Genomic DNA, 18,347 nt, shown 5'->3' on the forward strand with positions numbered 1-18,347 from the left:
CACCCTCTCCTGACCCTCTCCTGACCCTCTCCTGACCCTTTCCTCACCCTCTCCTCACCCTCTCCTCACCCTCTCCTGACCCTTTCCTCACCCTCTCCTGACCCTCTCCTGACCCTTTCCTCACCCTCTCCTGACCCTCTCCTCACCCTCTCTAGACCCTCTCCTGACCCTCTCCTGACCCTCTCCTCCCAACAGGACATTTGCCTTAAGTGCAAAATATGAATGAATCTCTCATGTTTTTCCACTCCAGTCTGCTACAGAACAATGAGAGGCCCTGTTCGTCCTCCAGCTCGGTTAAGCATCCACAGCGCTTCTCTCAGAGACGTCCTAAAGGTGGCCAGGATCAAACCTGGGAACATGAGCAGGCTTTCACTCTGAATGTTGATGTAGAGAGAGCAATTATGTTGGCCAAGAAAGGAACGCTGCTCAAGTGCCCCAAATTATGTGTCATCTGTGGTTCTAGAAAGACGTCCTTCAGTACATAATGGCTTCTCTTTTTTTTTACATAGAGTATATACTAGTGTCACTCATCTTTTCAGTCTGCTACATGGGAAACAAATCAGTCATCCTCATACGATCCTCTGTCTCTAGAGCCCGAGGTACATGTGCACCAAAAGGTCACATAACAGTAAACTGAGGGGGATTGCCAGAATAAAAGCATCTGCTAAATGACTGTGATGTAATGAATAGCCATGTGGGCAGCCTGCCAGGAGTCAGTGCAGTTGGCCTCTGGGAGACGTGTCCGTTTAACCCTGCCATCCTCCTGTCGTGGTTGACTTTTCCCAGGCCTCGTTCTGAATGCTGGGAGGCGGGCCCCTGGGGGACGCTGACCGGAGGGTGGCCCCGGTTCCAGCTGCAGCTGCGGCACCATGACCCCCACCATCAAGCAGTGGAGGCGGCTGGTCCTGCTGGGGATGCTGGCCTGGCTCCTCCTCTTCCTGGCCCTCCTCTCCCACTTCCTGGACCTGCGGGCATTGGCCCCCCGCTCCGCCTCCTCCTCGCTCATGCACACCGAGACCCGCCGCCTGGCGTCCATCCAGGGCGGCCACAGAGACGCGCGGGCCCCTCCTCGTCCGGATGCCTCCGCCTCCCCCCCGGTCCACCTGGACCCTGACCAGGGGGAGCACCGGCCCCGGGGAGGGGCCCTGCATCTCGGCCTGGAGGGGACACAGGACGCCGGCCCCCTGGGGGGCCCTGAGGGGTTGGCCGCCTGGTCGGATTTCAGTGAGGGGGGGGCAGTGCGGGGTCAGGACAGCGATGCTGTGGTCCTGTACGAGCCGAGCCAGGAGGAGGACTGGGAAGAGAGGAGGAGGAGGAGGAGGAGGAGGAGGAGGAGATGGAGCTCAGCCGGATCCAAAACGAGGACCACCGACCCCGAAGAGGACTACTACTTCTCCAAGTCCAAGACGGTAGTGCAGAGACTGCGGAAGGGCAGCGCGTCGTCAGGCATGCTGGCGCCCCGGCTCCAGAGGGCCATGAAGGACTACCTGAGCGCCAACAAGCACGGCGTGGCCTACAGGGGCCCCCGGCGGGGAGGGCAGAGCGGGCGTAACCTGCTGTGTCAGCTGAAGACGCAGGCTGAGGTGATGGCGCTGGACGGCACGGAGGAGCCGTTCGCCGGGCTGGGCTGGACCGGGCTGGTGCCGACCTGGCTGCTGAAGCAGCCCCAGGGGTCAGAGTTCAAGACGTGTGCAGTGGTCACCTCTGCCGGAGCCATCCTCAACTCCTCCTTGGGCAGAGAGATAGGTGAGTGAAGGGTGTCAGTGCGCATGTACTGTGTGTACGTGTGTCTGTATTTTAGACCTGGGTCAGCTGCTATTTGCTAATGTGAAATGGTTAGGTTGCACTTGATTTATACATACAAGGGCTCCCCGACTAAGAATTTACTAAGAAGTCTTGCCTATCGTCGACTGATCGTCGAATCATGTTTTTCTATTTGAATAGGCCTACCTGTAGAAACAATTATCCTAAACAAAAACGGGTTAAATAGGTTTAAATAACAAGCGTACATGCCTTGCATTTAGATCAAATTAGATTGGCTAAAAATGCCTTTGTCTTTGGAATTGGAAGTTGCAGAGCAGTGTGTGAAAAAGCCGTGATAATCGGGTGGTTTGTTACGTTGAAGTCTCAATAAATACTCAGTAGGCTACTTTCATGTATGCAGGCCGGTTGGCAGTCAACTAGGCTATAAACACTTTGCACACACATCACAAATAAAGAACTTAAACTTGTCAAGGCTAATATCGTTAAACATAAGGCCTAACCCTAACCACAACTAGTCCTGTGATCATACAACAATATACCTGAATCCAAACACTGCACTCTCCCGACACACACACACACACACACACACACACACACACACACACACACACACACACACACACACACACACACACACACACACACTCACTCACTCACACCGCACAGCAGGCAGGGATCACAATTCAGTCACAGCAAACATGCTAGAATATTCTCTTACCTTAAAAAATACTTTTTCGAAGAAGTTATTCCAAAGTTTGCAAGTAGGCCTAATGAACTTTGGGTTTGTTCCATACTTTTAACCCAGACCAGTGATCTGTCCTGATGCCTTTGTTTTTTGTGTGAATGGCTTGTTTGGCTAGTTTGCATATCATCACACTCATGTCTGTTTAGCCTATAGGACTGGCCCTGCACACCAAAGAGATCTATCGGAAGCACATGAGTTATTTTAAAATGTTATTAACAGTTATTAATAGGCTGATATTTATACCAAAATAGGCTATATATCATGATTCACTGGGAGAAAACAGGTAATTCTATGTAAAAGCAGACACTCAGCACCCCCATAGAGCCTGAATGGAATGATCCTGTATTTTATAACCATATTTTCCCGTAACTACGATGTCGTCATCAGGGTCAGCCCTAATACTGCAATACTGTACTGTAATAAAGCCACTTGGACCACTCTCAAGGACTAACTGTGAGGCAAATCAAACTCACCTCACTTATTTACTAATTCTTTCTATTATATGATATGTTTATTATAGTGTTATGCACTCCAGGTGCCCAGCCTGCATGGGCTCTAGTAATTGATATGTAATTGATTCATCAGGTCTGCTACAGAGAGTAGGTGTGAGAGTAGGTGTGTCAAGTGAAGTCACTCCTTCTTTGATGACCTGATGACCCTGGAATGGGGTGGTTCCACTGTAAGCCAGCCATGTTGGAGCTGTTCATCATGGGTTCTCTGTTAGCAGTTGCCCAGGTGCAGCCCAGGTTCTGTAGACACCAAACTGGACCCCACAGCCTGATTTGTCCTGTGTTGTACTCAGTTTTGCAGTCTGAAGGAAAGGTTTGAAAGGAAATGTCTTTCTTTAGACAGTCCCGCTCTCCCTCAGCGCCTCGGTTCTGTTCCCCTCACCATCTCCTTCTCCTGGGCTCGCCGACATTTTCCACTGAGGTCAGGGAAAATTCACAAGGAAAGGAAAAAGGCTGCAATTTGTGACCATTTGATTCTAAAGTTAAAAGTACATTCAGTGGAGTGATGGCCCTGCAGACAGAGGGTTCTCAGAGATCATCCGGCTGTCAGTGTGAGCCAGTGTGATGCGTTATAGCTCTCCCTATACTCTATACATCACATATATATACATCCTATACCTGTGCATTATAGCTCCTTTTAAAGTTGACTCTCACAGCCAATATGTATTCACTATGTGAAAATCTCCAGGTAACTGAAAATCAGATCTTACCTCGGCTAATAGCCAAGATCAGAAGTGCCAGAACCATGATGTTGTGACGGCAATAAAAGAAGGGTTATAGAATATATACTGAACATTTTTACATCTATGGTTGTCCCTTTTCCGGGTATGACTCCACATCACTGAATATAACTTCAAGTAAGACCCTGACATGGGGGTAATATTCAGTATACTGTCCACAAACAACGCCAGCACCCCACTGATGCTGTGGTGACATCCAGAGCTCCAAAAAATGTGTTCTGCTGCCCCCCAGTGGTTGAAAGTTGTAATTGCCATATGAGGACAACATTTGTTAAAGTCAGGGAAGGTAAAATATACCAGGTACGATAGAGGGCGCTGTTCACTAACAGTATTGTTTTCTTTAGTTTATTTATTATTTTTGACCAAAAAAAGCAAAATTGTTTTCTTTCTTTCTTTTAATAAACATATAAAACACATTACAATGAAACATATGCACACGTTACAACATAATACAATAAAGTAGTAAAAAGAGAAGGCTATTTCGAACTCCTCTGTGACCAGGCCCTTCAAACTCCTCTGTGACCAGGGCCCTCAAACTCCTCTGTGACCAGGGTCCTCAAACTCCTCTGTGCCCTTCAAACTCCTCTGTGACCAGGGCCCTCAAACTCCTCTGTGACCAGGGTCCTCAAACTCCTCTGTGACCAGGGTCCTCAAACTCCTCTGTGACCAGGGTCCTCAAACTCCTCTGTGACCAGGGCCCTCAAACTCCTCTGTGCCCTTCAAACTCCTCTGTGACCAGGGCCCTCAAACTCCTCTGTGACCAGGCCCTTCAAACTCCTCTGTGACCAGGGCCCTCAAACTCCTCTGTGACCAGGGTCCTCAAACTCCTCTGTGCCCTTCAAACTCCTCTGTGACCAGGGCCCTCAAACTCCTCTGTGACCAGGGTCCTCAAACTCCTCTGTGACCAGGGTCCTCAAACTCCTCTGTGACCAGGGTCCTCAAACTCCTCTGTGACCAGGGCCCTCAAACTCCTCTGTGCCCTTCAAGCTCCTCTGTGACCAGGGCCCTCAAACTCCTCTGTGCCCTTCAAACTCCTCTGTGACCAGGGCCCTCAAACTCCTCTGTGACCAGGGTCCTCAAACTCCTCTGTGCCCTTCAAACTCCTCTGTGACCAGGGCCCTCAAACTCCTCTGTGACCAGGGCCCTCAAACTCCTCTGTGACCAGGGTCCTCAAACTCCTCTGTGCCCTTCAAACTCCTCTGTGACCAGGGCCCTCAAACTCCTCTGTGACCAGGGCCCTCAAACTCCTCTGTGACCAGGGTCCTCAAACTCCTCTGTGCCCTTCAAGCTCCTCTGTGACCAGGGTCCTCAAACTCCTCTGTGACCAGGGTCCTCAAACTCCTCTGTGACCAGGGCCCTCAAACTCCTCTGTGACCAGGGCCCTCAAACTCCTCTGTGACCAGGGCCCTCAAACTCCTCTGTGACCAGGGCCCTCAAACTCCTCTGTGACCAGGGCCCTCAAACTCCTCTGTGACCAGGGCCCTCAACTACTGTAAACACAGAACTGTCCCAAGGGGAGCAGGGAGTCCAGTTTTGTGGTGCATTGTGGTGTGTCGTGCAAACAGAAGGTGCCCACTCTGTTGCAATCAAATGGAGTATGAAGAACTAGCCAATTTTTTGGGAGTGAAGTATAGGTTCAAAGTGGTGTGAGGTAATGAGGTTGTTTGTGTATTTTTGTTAGTTTTGTAGATGGGCAAAATAATTTTGTGAGGGACTGTGACTGCTGTTTTGTAAAAGACCCTACTAGTCAGCTATGGTATGTAGTTTTATATTGTATTGATATATTGTAAGATGCATTTATTGACTAACATAGCTCACATTCATTTTGACTGGACTTTGTACGCAGATTCCCATGATGCAGTGCTCCGTTTCAATGCTGCGCCCACCCAGGGCTACGAGAACGACGTGGGCAACAAGACCACCATCCGCATCATCAACTCCCAGGTGAGTCACTGCCTCACAGCTCTCTCCTCAGGGCCTGGCTGGACATCCCTGGTGCTCTAACATCCAGGTTTAACATCCAGGTTTCAGTTGAACCAGTCTTACATCAACTATATATACATGTACTATACACAGCTTGTTCTAGTTGTTATATTGTACAATTGTATAATTTTAAGTATTGATTTCATACTGTCATTTATTTTTTATTTATTTCCGTTCTATATTTATATGAATTCATTGCTGCATACAAGATTCTCAGTGAACATGGATTTGGCACACCTTGAACTTGAAAACTGACTAAATGTCTTCAGTTGAAAATGTTCAGGTGCTGTCTGATCTTTAGTTGTAATCAGAGACAGTTGTGAGGTGATTACAGTGCAACAGGTGGATATTGAACTGTTGACCTTTTGGTTGACTCCACTGCTTTTGCATGTGGGTTGACTGTGTGTGTGTGTGTGTGTGTGTGTGTGTGTGTGTGTGTGTGTGTGTGTGTGTGTGTGTGTGTGTGTGTGTGTGTGTGTGTGTGTGTGTGTGTGTGTGTGTGTGTGTGCGTGCGCGCGTGCGTGCGTGCGTGAGTGCCTCGGAGTGGTTATTGTCTCACTGGAGAGCTGGTGTGTAGGAGAGATCATTCTTAGTTCATGGTCATATCCATCATTAATATGAATACCCATAGGTTCTCAGATTCTCAATTTGCAGAAGACAAATTGGAACAGACCATCTGTACATGTGTGTGTGTCTGCTGGACTTTCTGCCTTCACCTCTGACCATCCAGCTTCCATGGAGGGTTACTGTCCACTCAGCCTGGGGACCCGGAGCGCTATCACAGAACCTTCTCATTCTCATTCCTGACCTAGATCCTGGCCAGGCCCAAGCATCACTTCAATACCAGCTCCTTGTACAAGGACGTGACTCTGGTGGCATGGGACCCAGCACCGTACTCCTCTGACCTGACCAGGGTAGGTGTCTGTCTCCCTGACTCTCAGCCAAACCTCCAACTCACTCACACTCCTCCAAGCTGCGCAACACAAGACATGGGTTTATTACATTAGTCCCCATAATGACCAGAAACCCAGCTTGCACAAATGCAGAGTAAACTCTGTTCAGATCAGCTTCATCCTTGTGTCGTCATCGTCATGTGAGCTGATAAAAGATGATCGTATTGCTCTATTATATCTGGGATTCAGCTTTAATCATTAATAGTACAGTACCACAGAAACAGTATACTACCACACACACACACATTTATTATTAATGTCTGAAAGCAGCCACAACCAACAAACACAGTTAATTTACATTAATTGTATTACAGCACAATGAATCACAATGTTCTATTTTTCTAGATGAATAAGGTTTACAGTTGACCACAGACGGAAAGCTGAAGGGTGGTTGAGGGGACAGAATATTAACTAATTTCATTGTCAGCATGCATGGTTCTGGTAGGGCTTGTGTGATGACCTCTCCATCATGTATGCAATCAGCCATTACCTGCTTCCAATTACTTCACACAATGACACAGCATTAATGAGATTCCACCCCGCCATACAATCCACTTTTGAGAGGGGTTGGATATGTGTGTGTGTGTGTGTGTACATGGCTGTAACACCTCTATTGTGTGATTTTGTTGTCACCCCAGCAGTATGCCAACTAAAGTTTTGGTGTTGGATCAATGTGTTCATTTGTTTCATCTAGATCATAGATGATTTTTGCCCCTGCTGCTAATATCACTATACTGATATTCTGACTTTCATCTGCGCACCCTGAGTCTGGCATGGACAGCTTCTTGTTTCTTGCCTTGGAGACATATTACTACCCTCTAGATGAGAGGATGACATTTACCATCCACTGCCAAAGCCTTAATCTGGAATCGCTGCAACTGGTCGGCTGTTGGTTATAGTGCAACAACAACACGTGTACGTCCATGTGTTCGCAGTTGCCACAGTCCTGGATGCTGTCACTTTCTCAGCACTGTGATGTCATCTCACCTACTCTGGAGTATGGCTTAAAAGAGTCAGCATCATTGTGTATTGAGGATCATAAGATCATGATCTTCTGTAGTCAAACCTGACTTGTTGTGGTACTTTGGCTGTTGCTTTACAGACCATCAACTGGTTAACCTAGAATATGAAACCTCTTTAATGGAAAAACGTTTTCTGGAAAATGTGTTCATACTGGAAGATGAATGCTGAATGACAGCGTGTTTTTCTTACTTCTTGTGTTGTCTACAGTGCCTGAATAGGCAGGATGTATGTTTTCAGTTAGATTTGCTTTGTAGCTCCCATCAAGGCTGTAACTAAGAGGTTTTTCCCACTCAAAGGTTAAACTGTGACATTGAAAGAAAGCTGAATTGAAAGATGGAGATCTATTCAGATCGGTTTCAGAGGTGAGGTGAATACAGTACGATTCTATTCAATTATCCTGGCCTTGGCTTCTGTGGAAATATTCTCCTGCATTATTGTTGAAATTGTTGCTTTAAAGGAAAATGCTCGTTTTTGACAACCTGGACCTTATTTAGGACATATTATAAGAAGTTTGACTCACCCAGATCACTTTTGTGTTGTTCGGAGGCCTGTAGAAGAAATTTAAAATCCAGCGCGAGCCAGTATATCCATGTAATGGCGGCGCACGGGGCAAAGGGAATGCAGTTTCTCAAAATCCATTTTCGGCCTCTAAACGGTTGTTTTCATCAATCAGATTGCATGAATCGACAGTTGATATTCCTCTACGCGAGCCATTCTTTCGGTTTTCAAATACGTGGTCTGTAGCCTCTGTAATATGATCTTTACACTGGCTATGCTCCCTCACATTCTCTGCGCTACGATCGGATTGTTGCTTACGAATGACGACGACAATATTCTCGGCACCAACTACGATCGTAGCGCAGAGAATGTGAGCCGGAGAATAGCAGGCTGCGCGCTGGCCTGTGCGCATGCGTGCTGGAGCAAGTGGGGGAGAGGCTTGTAAAGATCATATTACAGAGGCTACAGACCACGTATTTGAAAACCGAAAGAATGGCTCGCGTAGAGGAATATCAACTGTCGATTCATGCAATGTGATTGATGAAAACAACCGTTTAGCGGCCGAAAATGGATTTTGAGAAACTGCATTCCCTATGCCCCGTGCGCTGCCATTACATGGATATACTGGCTCGCGCTGGATTTTAAATTTCTTCTACAGGCCTCCGAACAACACAAAAGTGATCTGGGTGAGTCAAACTTCTTATAATATGTCGTAAATAAGGTCCAGGTTGTCAAAAACGAGCATTTTCCTTTAAGTAAGTGAGTCAAATTCGACTGGCATATTGTCCTGAAGCTTGGACTGACGGTAGTCCTCTGGGACAGGAGTTGGCGGAGGTCTCTGAGGGCAGGTTTGTGAGATGACCGAGTGGCTGTGAGTGTCGGTATCATGCCTGTGCTAACCAGGCTGCTGCCCCCTCCTCCACAGTGGTATCGGAACCCAGACTACGACCTCTTCACCCCCTACGTCCAGCACCGCCTCCTCCACCCCACCCAGCCCTTCTACATCCTCCACCCCAGATCCATCTGGCAGCTGTGGGACGTGATCCAGAGCAACACCCAGGAGAGCATCCAGCCCAACCCCCCATCCTCCGGCTTCATAGGTGGGCAGCAACCTCTCCTTCTTTAAAGTCATTATGAAGCCCTCACAAACCCATCATTATCCTTCACAAAACCTTCACGGACGCCTTTCCGAGGCATGAATGTGTGAAAATCATATACAGTACAGTAAATGTAGATGGTGGCAAAAATGTCTTCAAATGAACTCTTCAAAATAATATACATTTGCTCATACATTTCTGCAGGGCCTCTAGACAGGGTACATACTGTAAAAGGTTTATGGAGTGAAGGTTTTATAAGACAGTGTTTTAACAGCGGTTTCATCAGGTGCTGCATACATTACATCCACGGATTCGCCTTATTCACTTCAGCTGCCATATTGGTCAGTCTGACGTAATTGGTGGTGCAGATGCGGGGTTACAAACTCATCATTACCGGACTCTAATTGTTTTTCACTGCCGTTGTTTTCGCTTTTGGAAATACATGGGAGTGAATGCAGATGACGGCTAACTATGGCTCATTCACCTCCATGTATTTCCAAACGCGAAAACAACGGCAGTGAAAAACAAGTCTGGTAATGATGAGTTTGTAACCCCGATTGTGTATTCAGCCTGTTATTTTGACTATTTTGGTTCTTGAAGTGGTGTTTTTATAGTGAACTTTTAACATTGAAGTCAATGGCCACTTCCACATCCGCACCACCAATTACGTCAGACTGACCAATATGGCAGCTGAAGTGAATAAGGCGAATTCATTGGCTCATATTCTTCTAATTCTTCTTCATCCAAAAGAGGACCCAAGTCTCCTAGCACTGGGCTTACAGTAAACTTACTGTGTATAACAATCGTAAACATACAGATCAGTCCTCCAGGAGAGGATATTGAGGACACAAATGTCACAAAGAAGGTCTTGATTGTGATTCTGCATATATCGCTCCCAGCCTGACACCTAACTGGTTGATGGTGATGTTGATGCAGGTGTTCAAGGGTGTAAGTATACATGTAGACACCATAGATATAGATCCATTCTTTATAGATGCGCCATTGTTTCAGAAGTGTGAACAGTATTGATTTTTGGGAATGTTGGGAAGGGCACAGTGTGATATATTTAACTTTTTCAGAATCTCCTCAGACTAGCTCCAGAACCATGAGCTCCAGAACTGTAACACCAGTCCTTAGGGAACTGTAACAGCAGTCCTTGGGGAACTGTAACACCAGTCCTTGGGGAACTGTAACAGCAGTCCTTGGGAAACTGTAACAGCAGTCCTTGGGGAACTGTAACAGCAGTCCTTGGGGAACTGTAACACCAGTCCTTGGGGAACTGTAACAGCAGTCCTTGGGGAACTGTAACAGCAGTTCTTGGGGAACTGTAACACCAGTCCTTGGGGAACTGTAACACCAGTCCTTAGGGAACTGTAACACCAGTCCTTAGGGAACTGTAACACCAGTCCTTGGGGAACTGTAACACTCCATTTTTCTGTAAGTCTCTGACTTACAGTACTGCACTAATTTTTAACACATTCAAGACGGTCTGTTGGTTTGATGTGTTATTGTAGGACTGGATTGGAACATTACTGGATTGGAACATTACCGCATGATTGGGACTTGGAAATAAAGGCAAATTTCAACATGTAAAACCAGACAACCCCCTCAACCAGATAACCCCCTCAACCAGACAACCCTCTCAACCAGACAACCCTCTCAACCAGACAACCCCCTCAACCAGACAACCCCCTCAACCAGACAACCCTCTCATCCAGACAACCCTCTCATCCTTTCTACCAGACAACCCCCTCATCCTTTCTACCAGACAACCCGCTCTACGTCAACATAATAACTTGAAGAACTTGAAAAGTGATTTTCCTCCTGGTTTCCAGACTAAATACAGTCCATTCACCAGCACTTCACATCTCCATGAATTTGCCCATTCTATACTGATTAAGTCATTGCTCCCATTAATCTCTAATTGATTAATGCATCAATTGTGAGGTGTTGTTTGATCATGAACTTCATCTCATTCATTTTCCCTTACTTGTTTGTTCTCTGTGCTAACCCTAACCCTAACCAGCATCAATTTATCAGTGTAGGAGCCCTTTCTGACACCAGTACATAAACACTAATCGAAACAGCTTTACATACAAACACAAGTAGTGGCAATTTTAGAATGGTATTTCTGGACGGGCAGTTTTGTATAACGTCACCATCACAAACAATAAAGGTAGCACATTAGTGTACAGTGACAGCACACTGTTCATCGTCATGTCCAACAAACACAGAGGCTGAGGTGCAACGGTGTCGCCATGCTACGAACGGACACGCACTCACTCACTCTCACACACACACACACACACACACACACACACACACACACACACACACACACACACACACACACACACACAGACATAGTAACGTTTCAAAACTATTGTGTCTCTTGATGCCGGATTGTAGCTGCATTGGAAGCTTCGGTTTCCTCACCTCCACCATGATATCATGAGCTAAAAAACGCATGATATCCATAGACGCCGGAATAGTTAGCTACTACTGTGTTGTTTAAGCCCAACGTTGAGCATGCGCACTTCGTCTGAATGCTGTGACCGGGGGCGTGAGTTTTAAAAGGTAATAAATGTCAATGTATTATCTTTCTGAGTAGACTGTTTGGACGATTCAGCTTACTTTTAGTAAATCTAATTGGAGAATTAGCACCAGACATGTTTGTAAAGGTCCAAATATCACAATGTATTGCTTTAAAGTAACACAATTTGCATAATTAATGTATCTATTTAGCACATTCAATTGACAGCCCTAATGTAACACATGACCATGTATAATCTTTTTTTCTTTAGGGGGGGGGGGGGGGGCTGACGCCATCACACAATTGATCACTATAAAGAGTTCTTGCAAAAAATGACCATGGTTTATATTTTTGGGAACACCGTGCAAAACATCACAAGTCTTTGGATGACACTTGGAAAGAGGCAGTACTGAACATGCCGTTTTTGGCTGATGACTTGTAATACACATGGGGTTTTTGGATGATGCTACGACAGATTGTTGTCATCCTGGGAACAGGCCAGGGCAAGGAAACGAGGAGACATTGTTGTCGTTTCCTCAGGAAGTGATGCACAGTATACAGCATTCGTTCCAGAAGAGATGACAGGCAGCTCTAACTTATCGGAGGCGTCGGGACCAGGGCACCCCTGGCTCTTCCTGCTGGGTTTGTACTGGTCAGCGCCAGGTGAGAGGGGGGCGTTGTTGTAGACCCGGCGGTTGAGCTGGATGACGGCGGTGGTCTTGGAGAGCACGGAGGTCTTCCAGGGCCCTGCGTCCTCGCCCCTACAGCGCAGCAGGACCAGCAGACACCGGTAGAACTGGGGAGGCCAAGAAAAGGGTGGAGAACGGCTGTCAGCATTGCGTGGCCTTAATTACACCAACATGCATATTCAGGAATAGAAAGACAAAAAGGTTGTTCACTCTGGTCCTCAGGTGACAGGATAAAAAAAATTACATGAAAAAAAAATCCTGAAAGAACATTTAATGTAGATCGATCCATTTGACAGTCACAGCCCAGTTGTAAAGTCAGTCAAAGGAGAACATCCACGCCTCCTCTGTGGCCATGGTATTAGGGTGGAGAGCCTTGGAAGCCAGTAGACGGGTTTTACATCGGTATCAAAGCAATGCCGTGTTAGGGCTTTCCCTTAGCGTGATGTTTCACTGATCTGAGGAGTCGGAGCTCCTCAGGCCCCAGGGGGAACTGACAGACAAGAACACAGAAGGACCCCAGTTCAGTCTAGGGACCGGGGCTCCCACAGAGCAGGGGCATCTTACATAATATACCTTATTACACTGTACCTTATAACATAGTTATAACAGTATATGTGTAATACCCGGATAACACCACAGTAAAGGGCAACCCTGAGTGTTGAAATGCACCCAACAAATAATGTAGGCAATAGTAATTAAGTTACTACAGTACACTCCCCATAAACTGAGAGTGAGCGCTACTATTTAAACTGTTAAAACAAATAAATGAGTCAAGCGTATTTAAAATTGGGGTTGTGTGTGGGTATTTGACTCCTCAGTTGGAGGTTTGTTATAATAAAGGACTGTAATGCGCTTTGAAGAGGACTCTTTTTTCCTAATATTGAGCCACATTGAGAACAATTGGAAGGCATTTGCAATGAATATAATCTCCTGATAGTTGGTTGTCATTGCAGGTATCCTCCTGATGATGGCGCTCTGCCAGGAGGTCCACGTCTACGAGTACATACCCTCCCTCAGGCAGACGGACCTGTGTCACTACCACGAGCTCTACTACGATGCCGCCTGCACGCTGGGTGCCTACCACCCCCTGCTCTACGAGAAGATGCTGGTCCAGAGGATGAACACGGCCTCAGAGCAGGACCTGAAGAGGAAGGGCAAGGTGACGCTGTCTGGCTTCAGCACCGTGGACTGTGGGCTGTGAGCTCCCGAGGGCCACTGTGTCCACTAAGCGGGGAGTGCTGCGCTGCAGTAGCAGCCTGGCTAAACGAACACTAGAAGAGGGTTCACACATCGCTCGCTCGGCATGGCAGCTGCGGCTGGGAACTGCCTAGGAACTGTTTTGTCACGGATTGACTGTTGAACCGTCTCACAAGTCGTTAAACAGACTTTGAGAGAGTTGACAAAAACATTTTCCAATTAAGGGGCAACCTCAAAGTAATGCCTGCAGACATTTCACATTCCCAGTTTTAGTCGAGACAAAGAAAAACTGAAAAACTGGAAGTGGTGCTGATTAGGATAGCTGTTAACATTGTTAAAGGGTTCGTTCAAGGCATGTGGACGTCGTTTTGTGTTAGAAAACTAGTTCTACAGGGGTGTTCTTAATAAGACATTGTACACTAGTTTGAAGGGGTTAGGGTAAGAAAAAAGATTTCACTGGATATTGTTTTAAAAGAAGTATTGCAGAGGCGTTTTAGAGACAGGGTATGCATTTCAGTTGATTTGCTAGAAAACGGTGATGCTGTTTGACCTTACAGTATGTTATCAGATCAGGGATAGAAGAATAGGCCACAAATCAGGCCTCAGCCATTGTTTGACCAGTTTAAAAAAATGTTTAAACAGACAGTAAGTTTTATCCCATTTTAATTCAGAGAAGGTACCCAGTGAAATACACAAATACAGCTTAAAGCCTCAGAAATTCCTTTTTGAGCTCTGCGGAGCAAGTGATGTATCGGTCTTACTGTACCTTGGTCTGTAAATTGAGTATTGTCCTGCAGTCTGTGGCTTGGGGACATTGTGGTCATATGAAGAAGGGAGGTTTATTGATTGTTTCTCACAGAGATTTAGCACATTTTTGACGTCAACTTTGTTGTGGGTTTACACAACTGTTTTAACTTTGTTTTGAATTAAATGTGACTTAAGAATGTATAATATTAGAACATTTTCCTACTGTGCTTAACACCAGGAAACAGCATAAACTAACTAACCCTGGTCACTAAAATAGAACTAACACTGGTCACGAAAATATTGTGGGGTTCAAAAAACAACAACTGAAACATCTCATTCAAATACAATAAGTGGTGGGTATCAAATGAAGGGCGTTTGTCCTGTCTCCTGAAGGCTACACACTGAATAAAGAGCACAGCCAGTTCAACAACCACCAGCGGGTAAAACTTAGCGCCATTCTTTTTCCTGACCTTGACATCATTCTTCAGACATTTTAAATAGTGTGCACTGTACATGTGATTCGTTCTGGGTGTGAAAACTCAGTCAACTGTAACATAATGCATCTATGAATAGTTTTGAGGCCCCTTGATGGAATGTTGTGTTTTGGGTAATGGTAATAGACTTGATATTGTGCCAAATACTTGTGTGTGAGGTCTCTGCTGTACTGCTGCTGCTATGGTCTCATGGGTGTATACCACTAGACATGGCATAGTTTCCAATACGATGACAAATCTGTCTCCTTATTGATGTTGTATGTTATGAAAGGCCTTCTCAAAAAGAAAGCAATTGAAATGTCCTTTTATTTGATAATTCCCAGATCAATGTGTTAACTAATATTGGTTGGCTGTGGATATTCTCATATTTGGGGTCTTTTGTGTTTTTACAGCTCATTTTCTATAGACTGACTCAGTTTGCACTGAACCTAATTTGATAGTTTCTCTAAAACTTTTGTATTTTCCCCATTGTTTTATATTTAAATGGTTGTGAATAAAAGATGTTGTCCCTGAATTCAAGAGACCAGTTATGATTCTGCTTACCTGTTTGTTCATGAGGATGTAGATTAGCGGGTTAATGACGGTGCTGCTCTTTGCCAGAATGGACGGCACCACGCTGGCAATTGGCGAAATGAGGCCTGGGCGCCCGAAGGTGGCCATCATGGCCACCACGCCATATGGCATCCAGCACAGGAGGTAGAACACCACTGATGTGATCACCATGAACAGGATGTGGTGCTCTCTTCTCCTGGCGGCTGACTTCCGGAACTTCCCCACCTGAGGCAGAAGACTGTAGTTTACATTGGGTAGTGTGTAAAGAACAGTACATACATTATCCCGACCCTATCATTAACCTGATAACGGTACGTCTATGGTAGCGTCATCTACTGTTTAGTGAAACTATTTTTCTGTATTGTTTCTGCACAGTTTTACAAATCCAAAAGATTCCAGAAAAGGACACCAGTAAATGGTCAACTTTACTCCGGCCTCATTGTCTCTGGGACAATGTTATGTCCATGTACATGACAATGCTATCTGTCTAACTGTGTACTGACACACACATTGAGGACAGAATAGGAATACACTTCTACTGGAAAACACTTCTACAGGAATACACTTCTACAGGAATACACTTCTACAGGAGGCACACTTCTACAGGAATACACTTCTACAGGAATACACTTCTACAGGAGGCACACTTCTACAGGAAGCACACTTCCACAAGAATACACTTCTATAGGAATACATTTCTACAGGAAAACACTTCTACAGGAAAACACTTCCACAAGAATACACTTCTATAGGAATACATTTCTACAGGAAAACACTTCTACAGGAATATACTTCTATAGCAAGCACACTTCTAGATTGAAACAACTCTCATTAGAGGTTCTCTTGGTTTTTTTATTGCTTAATTTCGGAGGAGGAAAGGGGAACAAAGCATCCTGATATTTCTGCTGAAAAGGAAAGAAACTTTGAAAGCCCCTCTCTCTCTGTCTGACTCTGTCTCTCTCTCTCCCTCTGTCTCTCTCTTCCTCTCTCTGTCTCTGACTCTCTCCCCCTCTCTCTCTGTCTCTCCCTCTCTCCCTCTCTCTGTCTCTCTCCCTCTCTGTCTCTCTCTCTTCTGTCTCTCTCCCTCACTCTCTCCCCTTCTCTCTCTCTCTCTCTGGACGACCCTCTCAGCTTATCACTGCTGTAGGACTGTCCAACCCAGAGGGAGGAGGGAGGGACCCCAGATAGCGCCAACAGCCAACACCCTACCATAATGAACACGTCAGCATCTGCCACCATGCTCCCTCTCGCTCTCTCTCTCTCTCTCACACACACACACACACTTTGTGTTTGCGCTGCTTATCAGTACTCAGTTCACAATCAGATACTGAACTCCTAGCAGTTCCAAACACCAGGACCAAGAGACACGGAGAGGCAGCTTTCAGTTTCTATGCCCCCAACCTCTGGAACACCTTGCCAGAGTACTTAAGAGGGGCTGAAACAATGAAAATCTTTAAGCAAGATCTTAAGACTTCCCTTTTCAGTCCAGCCTACAATCACTAGGCAGGACCTAGAGACATAGAAAGGCAGCCTCTAGCCTGCTAGTGAATCTTTCATATACATTGGTGTATATTCTGTTATAGACTGTGTGTATATATAGATGTACATACAGATGTGGTTGCCCTGCGACTGGCATGGTCTGATGAATATCTGTGTTGCTCATGTGGCTCTGCGTGCTATTAACTCTGTTCTACCTCCCCCCTCCCTAGTTCCTCTCACTTCTTTCTAACCAGGTCCAGTGGAGGCCCCTTTGTCATCTGCAGACCACTGCTGTAGATGTCCAGCGCAGCCACTAACCCTGTCCTCCTCCCTAGTGTCTCTCCCTCTTATACTCTAAACAGGTCCTGCGGACAGCCGGACACCCTCCTGTCTCCTGCAGGCCACCCTGTATCTGGTAGAAATCCCCCTGACTGCTGCAAAGACCATGTGCAGCTACTAACCCTTAGGGGTTAAGCTTCCTTTCTCCTCCCTAGTGTCTCCCCCTCTTGTACTACACCCAGGTCCCGGACACCCCCCTCCTTTTCCTGGCCAAGGTCCTCCTAATGGCTCCCCATGGCTCCTGGAGAGGTCCCCTGCCATCCTTGTGTCCAGCTCCATCCCACTTTGTGTCGCCAGCTGTCCCTATCCAGCCAACCCCTCACCCCCCCATCTTTTACTCTTGGCTTTCTGCTTTTTGTCCCCCCACTTCTGCTTAGCGGCTATACACAGTTTACTCTATATTCTCTATGAGCCTGTCTGCTAAGTGCTTATTGTGCTTTGCTATATGATTCACTTAAATATCCGGTAACACTTTATTTTAGGGGGTTGAAATTACCTAGTAATTTCCTCATAATAAGGTGGTAATTATCAAGTAATTTCTTAGAAACTAGGTTTGTAGGAACAAACCTTTTGCACATCTGTATGGGCAGGTGCATCAGAGAAACCATTCAGGCTGACTGAAATAAAGAAAAGACTCCGGCACACTGTCCTCTTCACTTGCAGACAAACATTTAATCAACAACGTTTCGGTCCTAGACCATCGTCAGGTTGAAATGACAAGAACACTGAATTCAAATGTCTTAAATACAGGTAGGTAGGACTGTTAACCAATGAGGGTTAAATTGATGATGACATCACAAAAAAGTTTGTCTGACGATGGTCTAGGACCGAAACGTTGTTGATTAAATGTTTGTCTGCAAGTGAAGAGGACAGTGTGCGGGAGTCTTTTCTTTAATTTAGAAACTAGATTGAAATTACCTATTAATTTCCTAATAATAAGGTGCTAATTATCAACTTATTTTTTTGAAATAAGGTGGTAATATACTATATATATACACCTTATTT

The 18,347-nt window shown here is 45.9% G+C and overlaps 1 protein-coding gene across 1 annotated transcript; it reads left to right on the forward strand.

Moving 5' to 3' along the window:
• Positions 1–869: 869 nt before the first annotated feature.
• st6gal2b (ST6 beta-galactosamide alpha-2,6-sialyltranferase 2b) lies at positions 870–13,735 on the forward strand (the record flags this gene model as incomplete). The annotated part of the gene is made up of 6 exons (XM_084446475.1): positions 870–1,270; positions 1,364–1,746; positions 5,605–5,702; positions 6,554–6,655; positions 9,141–9,315; positions 13,488–13,735. 6 exons carry the CDS (start codon positions 870–872, stop codon positions 13,733–13,735), a joined length of 1,407 nt encoding a protein of 468 aa, XP_084302601.1.
• Positions 13,736–18,347: the final 4,612 nt, after the last annotated feature.

Source organism: Borostomias antarcticus (assembly GCF_949987555.1).
Source record: "Borostomias antarcticus genome assembly, chromosome: 12".
NCBI classification, from domain to species: Eukaryota; Metazoa; Chordata; class Actinopteri; order Stomiiformes; family Stomiidae; genus Borostomias; species Borostomias antarcticus.